At 36.1% G+C, this 15,171-nt stretch overlaps 1 protein-coding gene across 1 annotated transcript; it reads right to left on the bottom strand.

The window, feature by feature from the left end:
- Nucleotides 1-2,121: 2,121 nt before the first annotated feature.
- Nucleotides 2,122-7,406, bottom strand: LOC132316265 (G-type lectin S-receptor-like serine/threonine-protein kinase At4g27290). The gene is made up of 7 exons (XM_059814773.1): nt 5,777-7,406; nt 5,452-5,571; nt 4,020-4,144; nt 3,456-3,666; nt 2,859-3,096; nt 2,632-2,782; nt 2,122-2,556 (listed from the first exon to the last, which is right to left on the bottom strand). The coding sequence occupies exons 1-7, from the start codon at nt 7,107-7,109 to the stop codon at nt 2,251-2,253; spliced, it is 2,484 nt and encodes an 827-aa protein (XP_059670756.1). The 5' UTR covers nt 7,110-7,406; the 3' UTR covers nt 2,122-2,250.
- Nucleotides 7,407-15,171: the final 7,765 nt, after the last annotated feature.

Here is a 15,171-nt window from a genome sequence, read left to right as displayed (position 1 = left end):
AATCGAGGGGATGAATGTACATCCACGACACACAACGATTTACAAAGGTCATTAATTCTCAAATTATGTTTGATAACATATAGTCGGTGACTTATAATTGGAACTAGAGTTGAAAGAAAATTATTTATGCAATTCTATATTTTAAAACACAATGTCAATATCAAATCAGTAAAATCTATAATGTACATAGCACAATTCAAAAAAAAAAAAAATTTATAATGATGTGATTGAAAGTTGAGAAAATTGTGAACTAAAAGATAAAATTAAAAAGGGTAATTCAAACCTGAAATTACACCAGGCCAAAAAAAGGAAAAGGTAATCACTTAATTTGTTACATAATTTATTAGTAAATAAAACTGAATCTATTACTTGGAAAGTACAGTGTCCACAAAAACAATATATATAGAATTTCAAAATTTAATTTAATTTTCAATTATCCTTCTTCAGCAGCCTAAAATAAAATAAAATGGCATCAATCAATTGAAAAAGAGAAACATGAGGAAATGAAGAATGAGAGAAGGAAAGAACCAGAAGAAGAACCGCGGGGGGGGGGGGGGGGGGGGGGGGGGGGGGGTGGTTGGGGTCTTAGGGTGAGGAAGTCTTGCAGCGAGAACATCACAGTGGAATATAATTAATTGAACTTGTTCTTCTTCGTCTTTGTCGTCGCAAGTCGTTGGTGGGATTTTGGCTTCGGAATCATTTGGATTGGATGGTTCTAACTTCTGAGTGAGGCTAGGGCAACGTTGATCTCCGAGAGTGAGAAGTCATCACAAAATGCAACACTACTGCAACCACTGTACTTAGGCTCGGCTTATTCTACGCTAAGTCACATAATCCTCCTCAAATTTGATTAATTCTACTACTGTCATGCTCCTACTCCCAATTTATGTGACTCTGTTTTTGATTAATTCTGTTGCTCTCCTACTCCTGTTCCTACTCTTACCTTATGTGATTTAGATTCCACATAAAATATATATATTTTTATTTTTATTCTTTTGTGTTTGGCAAAGGTTGAGAAGAGGTGGAGTCCTGGAGTTTTTTTTTGAAAACTGAGTTGAAAAAAAAAAAAATCAACTTGCCCCTTTTGCCAAGAAAAAAAAAAAAAAAAATTAAAAATATATATATATATATGCTCCCCTGATTTTTATTTTATTTTTATATTTTTTATTTTTAACATTAAGTAGTTTTAATTTTCTTTATTTTCAATTATATTAATTTTGAAATTTTAACATTGTCCCTCTCAATAATCTAGGTCCTTTAGTTGTAAAAATGGAATTGATGGATATCAAGAATTGGTAATTCAAGTGGAGAAAAAGGGGGAAAACAAAAAATATAATGTATTATACACAGATGATTTTATTTCTTGAACTCAAAATTTTCTGAAGAGTTTTTTACTTTGACTGCTATTCACGCATTTCTAATTAAATTTATTTGAGAACTTCCACATTAAATTAACTATTATTTGTTTTAAGATAAAGAATTCAAGTCCATAATGTTTCAAGTCCAGCCTACGTACAAATACAGTAATAGAACTAACTTTAGGCATTGGGAACTGGTTGACAAATTGACTTCAGTAATTGAATTCTTTGGACTCATACCAACATGCATGTGACCTAGAGGTATAAGACTCCTACTTCTTAAAGTGAGGTTAGGGATACGAATCTCAGCAGAGACAGTGTGTGCGCGTCCCAACTAGGAAAAAAAAAATTCTTTGGGCTTATTGTAGAAGCGTCATCAAGTTCACTATATATCAATTTATGCATGCAGCTAGTTCAAGTAGCTTTCTTTATACTAATTGTTATCTTCACAGTGATTTTAGAAAAGCAATCCTTCTAAGGAGTAATTTTTACTGAAATAACTTATGAGACTTAAGGATAACAGTATACACATATGACTAGGCTTACAAATTTAAAGAGATCGAAAGACCAGCTAGTTAAGTTTCTAGTAAACATGGCAATTACAAATGAAATAAAATAAAGATAACACATAATGGAGCTGGCCGCCAAAATTAACAAATATTATTACATGACTCACCCTTCCACCAATACTGCAAATTACCGGAGGCCTTCTTCTTGGACTAAAGATGTTTTTTTTTTTTTTTTTTTCAAATATGCCTCAGCCAATTATTTCTACATCAGAAATAACTTTCATTTTCCTTTCTTCTTTTTTTCTGTTGTTAAAGTGGCTTATACAAAAGTTTTTGCCAGGTGTGGAGCCGTGGAGGATCAAAATATTTACATGAAACATCTTCTAGCGAGGGGCCAAAATTGTTACAGTTAATTGATTGGATGAACACAATTTTGGCTTGTTTGATGATGAATCTACTTCAGCAAACTTTCTTCCAGTGTAAAACCCGGGCTCTTTCGGTTGAGGCAAAGCAATATCACTATCTAACATCATAACCACAGATGGCATGTTTGGCCTGTCCTCTGGACTTTGTTGCACGCATAATAGACCGATATGGATTGATCTAAATGCTTGAGTAAGATTACACGAGTGCACTACCGATGCATCAATCAGATCCAAAGGTTTGCCTTCTTTATAAAGTGTCCATGCCTAATTGCGACTTATTTTTGTCAGTAATTCTTGAATCAATGCATGAAATACTACAAGGTAGCTATTGACACTTACATGTCCTAGGAGGTTGAGGCTGTGATCTGGATGAGAAAATCCTCTGTTTTTGCTCCCACTAACTATCTCAAGCACCAATACACCAAAGCTATACACATCAGATTTTACCGAGAAGAATCCATTCATTACATACTCAGGGAACATGTAACCGCTGCAGGAAGTCAACAAAAAAGAAATCAATTTCTGAGCAATAGAAGTTGCACATCCAACATATTTAAAGTTCTTACTGTGTTCCAACCACTCTATTTGTATTTGCTTCCATTTCATCACCGCCAAAACTTCTAGCCATGCCGAAGTCTGAAATTTTGGGGTTCATGTTGTTATCAAGTAAAATATTACTAGCCTTGAGATCTCTATGGATAATTCTCAGTCTGGAATCTTGATGAAGGTAGAGAACTCCCCGAGCAATCCCCTTGATATTGTTGTAGCGCTTAGGCCAATCCAGTAATATGCTTTTTTCTTTATCTGCCCAATTTTTCCATCCAATTAATTCATGTTGCTGTTTAGTTGGATTCATGTGGCTAAATGAGAACTACTTTTATAAATTCACAACCATGAATAATCCTTGGGAGCAAGGTCAAGCAGCTGCACTTATTATGAAGAAGTTAGAATATCCTGTCTCCCATCTTCAACTGGGATGAATATGGGGCTCGACCCTTCTCCCAAGGCTTTTGATAAAAGCATCCTCCTAAACATCACTCCACAGGAAGTGGGGAATTTGGAGCATGCATAATGAAAATAACTAGACAGTACTAAGTTCAGTTTATTAAGACTATCAAAAAGTACAATAGGCTAAATAAATAAAGGTTTCAAGTGACACAAACCGAAAATGAAGTAATCCAAGCTTTTGTTGGGCAAGTATTCGTAGATCAACATCCTTTCGTCATCTTGAATGCAACAACCTAGAAGCTTCACGAGGTTTCGGTGCTGAAGTTTGGAAATACATAGAACTTCATTCTTGAACTCATCGAGTCCTTGTCTTGAATTCCTTGAAAGCCTCTTCACAGCTATTTCTTGTCCCTCTTCTAACACACCCTGAAAATTATCATTCTGAGAGTTTCATTTTCCCTTTTTCGTTCCCTCGACGTTCAGTGTGCTATCCTATGTGGAGATTGTCTCCAACAGGCATTATTAAGACAATTACTTCATACTTCATATTATAACAGCAGAGTCAAAGGTGTAGAACAATAGCACTGACTAACATTGCTAAGCATTTAGAATGAAGATTTTAAAGTATAGAAATTTTCAGGGAAAACTAGTGACCGAAAAGTTTTTATGCAAATACTGGTTTTGGTGCATAGAGATGGTACCATAACAGAGTTGGTAGCAAAAACTATTTTTCATAGATGTTCCTAGATGCTGCATAGATTTATAAATGTGACCATTACCTTGTAGACAGGTCCAAAGCCGCCCTCTCCAAGCTTATTGTCGATCAAAAAGTTACTTGTGGCATTAGCTATTGTCTCAAAGTCAAATAATGGCAACTGTAAATCTTGATTGAGTTTCACTAGTTCTGTAAAGTAGAAATAAACTTCATATGAATAAAACAAGTTGTACAAATTCGTTGAATTAACATGTATGGCAATATTATTCAATAAGATCCCAAATTAAAATCACTAATGCCATGTTTGAGAGCACTAAATCCGCGACAGCAATACCGAATCACCAAATTTGCTTCAATTCCAAATTCAATGCACCAATTCAGTGCTCCCAAAGGCAATATAAAAATATTCTTACTAACGAATCACCCCAACTCTTTTTCTAGAATGGTATGGCATTATACTCCTGTGGCATCATGATAATCATTTTTTTAAGAATAAAAAAAGAAACTGGTAAGCAACATCAGTAGGTAGAACAAGAATTGAGATGTCCAGCTGTTTTCCTTTGCTATATCAACAAAAAAGAATGTGAAATAATCACAAACTTAAGTAATGATACCCTAAATGCATTTTTAGCAGCATTTATTTGTTTCTTTAATCATTTGCCTGCTTCAATAAAAATATCATCTATAGCGGTATTGCTGTCACTCCCGGTGCGAAAATCATATTGGTTAGAAAAAATTTCCCTTTTCTAATTATTGTACATATTGTATCTTTCTATATTACTCTTAACAGATTTTAGGAGATTTAATTTCCTTTTCTATGTGGAGAGCAATTGTATATATGCACGTCTTGTACAAGGGATTTTTGCAATGAGTGAAGATTATTTTTCTTCTCCAAATTTCTCTTACATGGTATCAAAGCAGGCAAAGTCATGTGTTCAAACCAGAAGGCTAAACGGCAACTATTGTGGTGAAATATTTAAATATTCAAGTTATACTCTCTCTAAAAGCTCAAGCTTTAATTCAGGGTAGATCAGTACACATGTTCTCAGGGCAGATAACTACACACCCTTCGTGACACACAATGGCTCTCTCTATCCTCATCCTGAAAAAGTGATGTAAGCTAAGAGAAAGTATGATGACTAAGACCCAAAATCTGATAGGTCCATTTTAGTAGATTAATTGAAAAAAAAAAAATAAAAAAAAAACACTTTGGTTGGATGATATTATCAATACTTAATAGCATTCAAAAAGCTTGATTTTGGTACACTCACTGTACATAAGCCATCAGATTATAGCAACCCACCCTTATTGTAAAGCAAAAGTGGTTCAATTAAACTGAAGAGGTACAGAATGAGACCAAGATAAAGTGGCAAAGGAAATAAATTTGAAAATCTTGACATTTGATGCCGACAAGACATGATTCGCCTCTGTAAAAATTTGTAGTTTTCTTTGCTAAATAGGAAAGGGAAGTAATTTGAGTGTTCTAGATATCTTACCTAGTCTCTTCAGCTTCCTCCGCCTTAAGAAATACAAGAGAAAGAACAGGCCTAGGAGTACCACTGCTGCAAGTAATATAGGAATGATTATACTCTTCAATCTGGAGCTGCTATGTGTTTCTGCAGAGTCAAAATTTACCACAATGTAAAGCAACTATATTTGAAGGCAGGAAAACTAAGAAATAAAGCAGCAGTAAAAGAAGACACTTTTCATTGAGAGCTTCTAATATGCCTCCTTTCTGGTGAAAACATGGCAACTTTCTTTTATATTTCCAAACAGAATGTAAAAGCTACTGATCTACATGCTTGGGAATATATATCATACCTACTAACTCAGAGAAGGCCATTCGTATGTAAAGATCTTGTCCAATTTCTCCGAGGTCCCTAATATCAATCAAGGCATCAAACCAGAGCAAGCAGCCACTTCCTCCTGCTGTTACGTCTATATTTGCAAAAGCCATACAAGAACAGTTTTTTGAGCATACCGTCTCGCATTCCTTGAGGGTCATGGTCCTATTAAACCAGGAATTCCGCGTGTCAGGCAATTTAACACCGGAATACTTGATAAATCCATTTGATGATTCATTGTGGCAATCCAAGGCTGTTCTTCGAACACACCCACCTGACCAATCTGCTGTGTCCCAATCTTTTGGGTACCTTGGAACAAATTTATCAAGACACCCACACACCGGGGAGTTAGCAATGCTGCAGATACCATAGGCCTGACACAGCCCATAAAAATCACAGTTATCTGCTGGTGTATTAGTATAAACTGTCCAATCCTGTGTTTTATAATTCCATGTCAAGCGCTGTACAATTCCATTCTGGTTCAAAACCCGCCGTGAGAGAACTGAGATATTAATAAGCTCATATTCATAATACACTTCCTGCTGATCAAAAACAAAATGGTATGTGAAGATGCTGTTTGGTTTTAAACCCACCGAGCCACTAAAGCGGAGACCATTCCATGGTCCAGAGCGGTAAACCTCAACCGTACCTTTCAGGAGGACTAATTGTGGGAATCCACGAAGATCAAATCCAGAAGAATAGTTTCCTTTAGAAGGGTCATCACTGGTCTTCCATGACCATAGACGCCTATCAATTCCAGTTACTAGGTTCTTTCCCAGCTTCATGCCCGGCAACAAAGTGTCTCCAGGATAATCAAAACTCTGCCACAGGAAATTCTCATCATTTGCATCTTTGACAACAAGATTACCCGAATCCAAAAGCTGTGCAACTGGAGCTGAATTCACTGCGTTGTTATTTGAGGATGAATTTGAAGAAGACCAGATGATGCTGTTTGTACCATTGACAAGCACGAGAATTCCTCCGTCTGTGAGCTTTAAGACTCCTCCTCCTAAGGTATCAGTAAGTGGAGTGTCTCTGTTGGCAACCCATACCACAGTCCGAACAGATATTTTCTTGTACCATACTCCCAAGTATCGATTCCTTGAAATACCGCCCGAGGGGTTGAAAAATCCCAGTTCGAATGTTCCGTCTGAAGAGACCATGGTTTGCCCATCTGTAAGAGAATGAGTTGCATTTATGGTGTTCAATTCTACTGCATAGGAGGTTATTGTTAACATGGAAAAAGTAGAATACAAGTAAAGAATTATGGTAAAGCCAAAATTCTTTGATGATTTACTTATGCTTCCCATAATGGTGCCGTCTACCTTTCAGACTCTATGAAGCGAAGTTAATCATCCAAATCTCTGAAACCCAAATGAATTGGTTTTGATTTTACAACAAATTTAATCATAAAAATGGATTTTGGAGTGGACTCTGTTTTCATATTGCTACTTGAATTGAGCTTTGTATATAAATGAATAATGATGGGCATCTTTTTCCATGGTCATCAAAGGCTTCTGAAACCATTCACAATTTTTCCTTCTTTGACCCACTTGAAACAGATTTGTGACAGTGATGGCTTCCTCTGTTATGAAGGATTTGCAATGCTATGTGTGACATGTTGAATAATGATGGCCTTTCTCATTCACTTGTCTGTATGATTTTATATATATATATATACCTAAACCCTAAACACTTACAGATAGAGATGGAGATAGAACACCAACTAGCAGAATAATTTTTTGTTAGGATTTGTTGCTGAACATAAATTGGGGATTTTCAATTACGGAGTATATAGATATAACATGTATATGTATATATAATAAGGTCATAAGGGTATTTTTGACATTTTAAAATTGGGTTAGGTCACATTTGTCACATGCCTTCAATTAAGTTAAATTTCAGATTGTGGACTAACGGTTTTAGATTTTTTTTTTTGGCAACAAATGGGGGTTAAGTGTCAAAAGAATAATTCAGGTGGGTTTCTAGAGTTAAGGGAGTTTAGTACATTTAACCCAATTAAATATAATTTTCACACCAGTTGGTGTATCAGCATGGAAATCTGCAGAGCATAAATGAACAATTAATTTAGTCATGTAAATTTGCTCACCTCAATAGTCATATTACTCAATTCGCTAGCTATAATAAGGGTCAAGGCCAACCATCCAGACCTAGACCTCCTCCCTTTCCATTCTTCTGGTCTTTAGAGCTATTAGAGGACCTTGCTATTAGAGCCAAATAGACTTCAGTGGAGTCTTTAGCAGGCATCCATAGAGTGGATCCCATCACTTTGCATCCCATAGGCCATATGCGAAGTCTTCAACCTGAATATCATTTTCCTTGACTAAAAGCTAGTTGTGACTCATAATTGACCTTTCAATTGATACTACTCAGATGGCATCAGCCACAAATTGAGCATCTATATACATACACTATGGCTAATCCTCTCCACAGTAGTGGACAAGAAGTGCTTCGCATGCAGTTGAAACTTTGGCGTAACAAATCCAAGGTCAAGGATGCCCACATAAATCATCTATATAAACTATAAAGGAAATAACAATAGAAAAATCTTTTTCTCTGTATTAGCACACAATTCACGAGTTTACACAGGTTCTCTTTAGAGGAGAGAATACGCGTACATACCTAGCTGGCCTTATTAATAATTTCTTATTTTACAGTATTTGACCAATATTCTATTTACAGAAAATATTCTCCAAATATTATATTTACAGCTAATAATATTTGGTAGTATTACTACCAAATCTTTCCTTTTCAACACTCCCCCTCAAGCTGGTTTGAAGATATCTTCCATAGCCAGCTTGCCAATTAGTCGGTCGAATTGTCTTGTAGGAAGTCCCTTTGTAAGCACATCTGCAACTTGCTCGGTAGTAGGAATGTATGGCATACATATTAATCCATTTTCGAGCTTTTCCTTGATGAAGTGTTTGTTTACCTCCACGTGCTTTGTTCTGTCATGAAGCACTGGATTGTGAGCGATCGAAATAGCAGCTTTATTGTCACAGTACAATTTCATAGGCAATGGATTAGAGACCTTTAATTCATCCAATAGTCTCTTAATCCATAACACCTCACAAATTCCATGAGCAACTGATCTAAACTCGGCCTCTGCGCTGCTTTTCGCTACTACATTCTGTTTTTTACTCCGCCAGGTGACAAGGTTACCTCCAACAAAGGTGCAGTAGCCAGAATTGACCGTCTATCAATAGCACACCCAGCCCAATCTGCATCAGTATAGGCTTAAACTTGCAAATGCCCACGGTTTTTTTAACAATAGACCTCTTCCAGGGGTCCCCTTTAGGTATCTAAGAATTCTGTAGACTGCATTAAAGTGTTCTCGTCCAGGTGAATGTATGAACTGGCTAACCATGCTGACTGCAAAAGCTATATCTGGACGTGTATGTGACAAGTAGATCAATCTTCCAACAAGTCTTTGATACTGCTTTCTATTCAGAACTTCTTCATCTTTAGAATGTTGCAGCTTAAGGTTGGGCTCAATGGGTGTCTCAGCTGGTTTACATCCTAGTAGACCTGTCTCACTAAGTAAATCAAGAACATATTTACGTTGATTCACAAATATACCTTCTTTGGATCTAGCAAACTCTATTCTAAGAAAGTATTTTAATGCACCCAAATCCTTGATCTCAAAGTCAGCTGCAAGTCTCTTTTTCAGTCTCTCCAATTCTTCATTGTCATTACCTGTTAAGACTATATCATCCACATAGAAAATTAACACTGCAACCTTACTTTCTTTACTGTGTTTGTAGAACATGATATGGTCAGCTTGGCTCTGACAGTAGCCACAATTCTTCACAGCTCTCCCAAATCTCTCAAACCAAGCTCTAGGGGACTGTTTGAGACCATATAAAGATTTCTTCAGTCTACAGACTTTATTAGGTCCCAATTTTCCCTTAAACCCAGGTGGTAGATTCATAAAGACCTCCTCCTCAAGATCTCCATTTAAAAAGGCATTTTTTTACATCTAACTGGTGTAATGTCCAGCTAAAATTCACAGCCAAGGATAACAAAATTCTGATTGAGTTTATCTTGGCTACAGGAGCAAAAGTTTCTTGATAATCAATTCCATAGGTCTGGGTGAACCCTTTTGCTACTAGTCTTGCCTTGTACCTCTCTATGCTACCATCAGCTTTACATTTCACCGTAAAGACCCACTTGTAGCCTACTGTTTTTTTCTCCTTAGGTAAATCAACTATCTCCCAAGTACCACTTCTTCTAAGAGCATTCATCTCTTCCATCACTGCTAACTTCCAATTCGGATCATCAATAGCTTCCTGAATGTTTCTCGGGACAAATAAGTGTGAGATTTTTGAGGCAAAAGCCCTATGAGTATGAGAGAGTTTTTCATAAGAAAGGTTTTGGCAATGAGATATTTTGGATTTGGATATTTGATTTGAATACCTTTCCTAATAGCTATAGGAATATTAAGGTCTGATGGTTCTTGAGTAGGAGAAACAATAGGAACTGAAAATGAGTTGGATTAGAATTACCTATGATATCCGGAAGTCTAGTTCCTGGAGATCGAGATTGATCAATTCCAAGAGGAATAGGTTGACTTTGACTCTTTTGATGAAGTATTCTCCAAGTATAAACCAGAGGCTCAGTATTGGGAACTTTTCTGCCCGGTTATAGTGATTCTTTCCCTGTTTCAGATACAATAATGTTTGGCACTATATGACTAGGATTCTTTTCATTATTTTCATTGGTTTTATCACATTGTTCCTGACTTTGAATTTCGGGAATAACAGTAGGATGAGGTAAAGAGTCAAAATCACATTTGGTAAAGGAGTATGAGATAAATCCCAAAAATTTTCTTCCATCACCTCATTCTCCCCCTGAAAAGAATTTTCGGGAAAGTAGGATTTATTTTCAAAGAAAAAGACATCCATACTTACATAAAATTTTCTTGTTTGGGGATTATAGCACTTATATCCCTTTTGATTAGAAGCATACCCTATGAAAACACATTTTTCAGCTCAAGGATCAAGTTTGGACTGAGTATTATTGGGTATATGAACAAAAGCTATGCAGCCAAAAACCTTTAGAGGTAAATCCGAGTATATCCTTGATAATGGAAAAGTTCTTTTGAAACATTCTAATGACTTGCTATATTTTAAAACACGTGAAGGCATTCTATTAATCAAATACGAAGCTGTTAAAACAGCTTCCCCCCAAAGATATTTTGGAACATTCATTGAAAATATTATAGCACGAGCCACTTCAAGTAAATGTTTATTTTTTCTTTCAGCAATTTCATTTTGTTGAGAGGTATCCACACACGTAGACCGATGATGAATACCCTTTTCTTTCAAAAAACTCCCCAAAATTTCATTAAAATACTCGGTTCCATTATCGGTGTGAAAAATGCTAATTTTTGCTTGAAACTGAGTTTCAACCATTGTGTAAAAATCCTTAAAAAATTTTCCAACCTAAGACTTTTCATTCATCAAATAAACCCAATATAAACGGGTATGATCATCTATAAAAGTAACAAACCATTTTTTCCTAGAGATAGTAGTGACTCTTGAAGGTCCCCAAACATCACTATGTATTAAATAAAATGGTTTTGAAGAAATATAAGGTTTTGGCAAATAAGTAGTACGATAACTCTTAGATAAGCAACAACTTTCACAATAGAAAGATGAACAATCCAAACCTTTAAATAAAGTAGGAAACAAATGTTTAAGATATGGGAAGCTAGGATGTCCTAGTCTTAAATGTCAAAACATTATTTGTTCATAAACAGAGTAAGAACTAACACTACTAAGGCCCTGAGCCTTTTTATTACTGGAGAAGTCCCCATCAAAGTAGTAAAGTCCATCTATTATCTTAGCACTTCCAATCTTCTTCCCCGAGCTCCGGTCCTGAAATTCACAATAAGAATCACAGAAAATTACATGACAATTAGATTCTTTGGTTAGTTTACTCACAGACAAAAGGTTACAGGCTAGTTTAGGGACATGGAGAACATTTTTAAGATTTGTATTCTCAGATAATTTTATCAAACCTTTTCCTGTAATAGGTGAGAAACTACCATCTGTAATTCTAATTTTTTCAAGACCAGAACATGGTGAGTAAGTGCTAAAAAGATTGGAAAGGCTGGTCATATGATCAGAGGCTCCAGAATCGATGATCCATGGAGTATAATTTAAACAACAAGAAAGGGCATTAAGTGCACTACCTGTTTGTGCAAGAGAAACATTAGGAATACCAGATGAGGAATTAAATTTTAGCAGCTTTAGAAGGCGATCCATCTACTCCTTGCTTAAGGGACTTGTCTCCGCTTCATTGGCAGTAGGAACCACACGCCTATTTCTGTCACCAGGCTTGCTACTCTTCCAATTCGTTGGTTTTCCGTGGATTTTCCAGTAGTTCTCTCGAGTATGGCGTGGTTTGTTGCAGAAGTCGCACCAAACCCGTGGCTTTTCTTCAGGTTTTTGCTGAAAATTGACTGCTTTATTAGCAGCAGTCTCGACAACAATAAGGGCAGAACTTTCAACAGGTCCGCTGGTAGTCTTCTTCACCAACATTACATGTTTACGGCTTTCTTCTCTTCGAACCTCAGCAAACACTTCACCAATTGGAGGAAGTGGAGTCCTGCCAATGATCCATCCTCGTACTTCATCAAATTCCACGTTGAGCCCAGCAAGAAATTTGTAAATACGATGAGCCTCCACGGTCCGTTTGTAGTGATTGGCATCTTCAGTGGATTTCCATTCATAATCATTGAATAGATCCATGTCCTGCAAAATACGCTTTAATGAATTGAAATACTTGGTGATCAAGTCTTCTCCCTGCCGAATCTCACCAAGTTTTAGAGTCAATTCGTAGATCTGAGACTGATTTCCTAAATCAGAGTACATCTGATTCACGTTGTCCCTGAGCTTTTTAGCCATGGAGTAGCACATATAGTTGGAGCTAATATCCTCGTCCATGGAGTTCACAAGCCAAGTCATCACTATTGAATTTTCTGCATCCCAGGTCACGTACGTTGGGTCCTCCGATGCTGGTGCCTTATTGTCTCCCGTCAGGTACCCGATCATTCCCTGCCCTCTGATGTACATCCGAACGGACTGGGACCACCGTAAATAATTGTCACCATTAAGGCGAATATTGGTGATCTGAACCGAGTGAGAATCGGTACTGGGGGCTTGGGTTGTCGGATTTGTTGACTGGGTTGTGATAGGCGAGGATGACATGGAGGAACCGTCAGACATGGCTGATCAGTGAAGAAATTGTGCAGAAAAGAAAATTAGGGGTTTTTTTTTTTTTTTTTTTTCCTTAGGGTGGCTTTGATACCATATAAACTATAAAGGAAAGAAAAATAGAAAAACTTTTTCTCTGTATTAGCACACAATTCACGAGTTTACACAGATTCTCTTTATAGGAGAGAATACACGTACATACCTAGCTTGCCTAGTTAATAATTTCCTATTTTACAGTATTTGACCAATATTCTATTTACAGAAAATATTCTCCAAATATTATATTTACAGCTAATAATATTTGGTAGTATTACTACCAAATCTTTTCTTTTCAACAATCTATATATCAACTTCTTCAATACGTTGGGGTGGGGATATATTGGCCTTCTGCAACTAATTCTTTGAAATAGTCAGTAATGGAAAGATGCATCTAGAAGGTAAATATAACTAAGACTGGTGCCATTCACCTCTCAATGTCAATATCATTGGAGTACATTATCATTTCTTTTCTGTGAATATTTTATAGAAACAAAATGTAACACTATAAAGTAAAGTGATGTGATTTTTTTTTGTTTGGTATAAAATTTTCAAAGGAAAAAAGATAAGGAATGGAAGAACTTTGAGAGAAAATAGAAGGATTAACTAGCAATTTTTAATAAACCATTATTAATACCAAATTTACCCAATTTTTTTATATAAAAAAAAAAAAAAAAATCTATGAAAAAGAGTATTATTGTAAATTCATTAGAATAGTTTCTTTTTCTATTATTTTTCTCAAACAAGATTACTATTCTTTAATTGAATTCTTGGAATGGCATTAAGCTATCTCTTGCTGGAAGGGTGGAATTGGTGAGGACTGTCCTAACTTCTTTCACCTATTTTTGGTGCTCAGTCTCTGAAAGTCCTTCATCTGTTATTATGCTTATTGAAAAGAAGTGTTATTATGCTTATTGAAAAGAAGATGACAGACTTCTTATGCGGTTCCTCTACGAACGCAAAGAAGATTCATAATTTCTTTCTTTTCCTTCATCAATCAACCAAACACCTAACTAATGATATTATTTCTTTTATTTTCCACCTACCAGCTTGAAAGATACTATGTAATCAAAAGATTCAGTTTTGATTATTGAAATATTATAAATTTTCTTCTTCCTCATTGTTTTACACTTCTCAACCCTATTTCAAATCTCATAACCATGACAACTCTTTTGATTTAGCTCTAAAACTTCCATAATGGTTTTCTTCGTTGCTTCCATATGGTTTTCTGCTTTGCTTATTGAAATTGCATGCGAATACTTGAAAAAATGGGGTCAACACAGACATTAATGACAATTACCTATTCTTATTTATCATCACCGGCGGATAAATTCGCCGCCAATCCCATATATCAAATTATATATCGTGTTGTAGACCATCCAAAAGACTTATACCACACTGTTTGTGGACATTATTGATACATAATATATAGAGAGATGAGAGAGAGAGAGAAACCAGTATTTTTAGAACCCTTTACTTTGGAAGGTGAGGAAGTACTACTATGCTATACCCCTTGGCAGTCTCCACGCATTGCACCTGGTTGCTATTTTCTAATATACCACGAGGTAGTCTGATCCACTTACTGTCCGGTCATCCCTATCGATGTTTGTGCCAAGAAAACAAACAAGGTATTATTATTTCCATGGCCCAAGCTAAATACTCCATAATGGAGTTTTAGAACACTTGCCATCTTCTGGCTAAATACTGTTGTCTATATGCCAACCCTATTCAAATAGTCTGATTGGGAAGTTCGTTAACCTGCTTGTTGCCATGCAGTAGTCCACTTCTTTGGACGATAATGGGTAGGTTTGCAAATATGTGGAGATACATCCTGCTTGGATGCCAATATGTCTCATTAGTGTTCTCTTTTTTGACGTCCATTGAATCGCATCGGCTTGTTTGTTGATGTGCATGCAATATGCTTGACTGCCCTCTCAGCCAATCTGATGAGTGACGTGGTTCTGGGAATGGATCTAGTACAAATAACTTTTAGCTTATTTTTCCATGATTATTTTTTTTTCCCCCTTTCTTCCTAGATTTATTTGTTGACTTGCATGACATAAATAATCATTTCAGGTATGTCCCGGCATATTCA

The sequence above is a fragment of the Cornus florida genome, unplaced genomic scaffold (genome assembly GCF_030987335.1).
Source record: "Cornus florida cultivar Cherokee Brave unplaced genomic scaffold, ASM3098733v1 CherokeeBrave_3.0.0_Hap2_Chr07, whole genome shotgun sequence".
Lineage (NCBI taxonomy): Eukaryota > Viridiplantae > Streptophyta > Magnoliopsida > Cornales > Cornaceae > Cornus > Cornus florida.
This window is presented reverse-complemented; position numbering and strand designations above follow the sequence as displayed.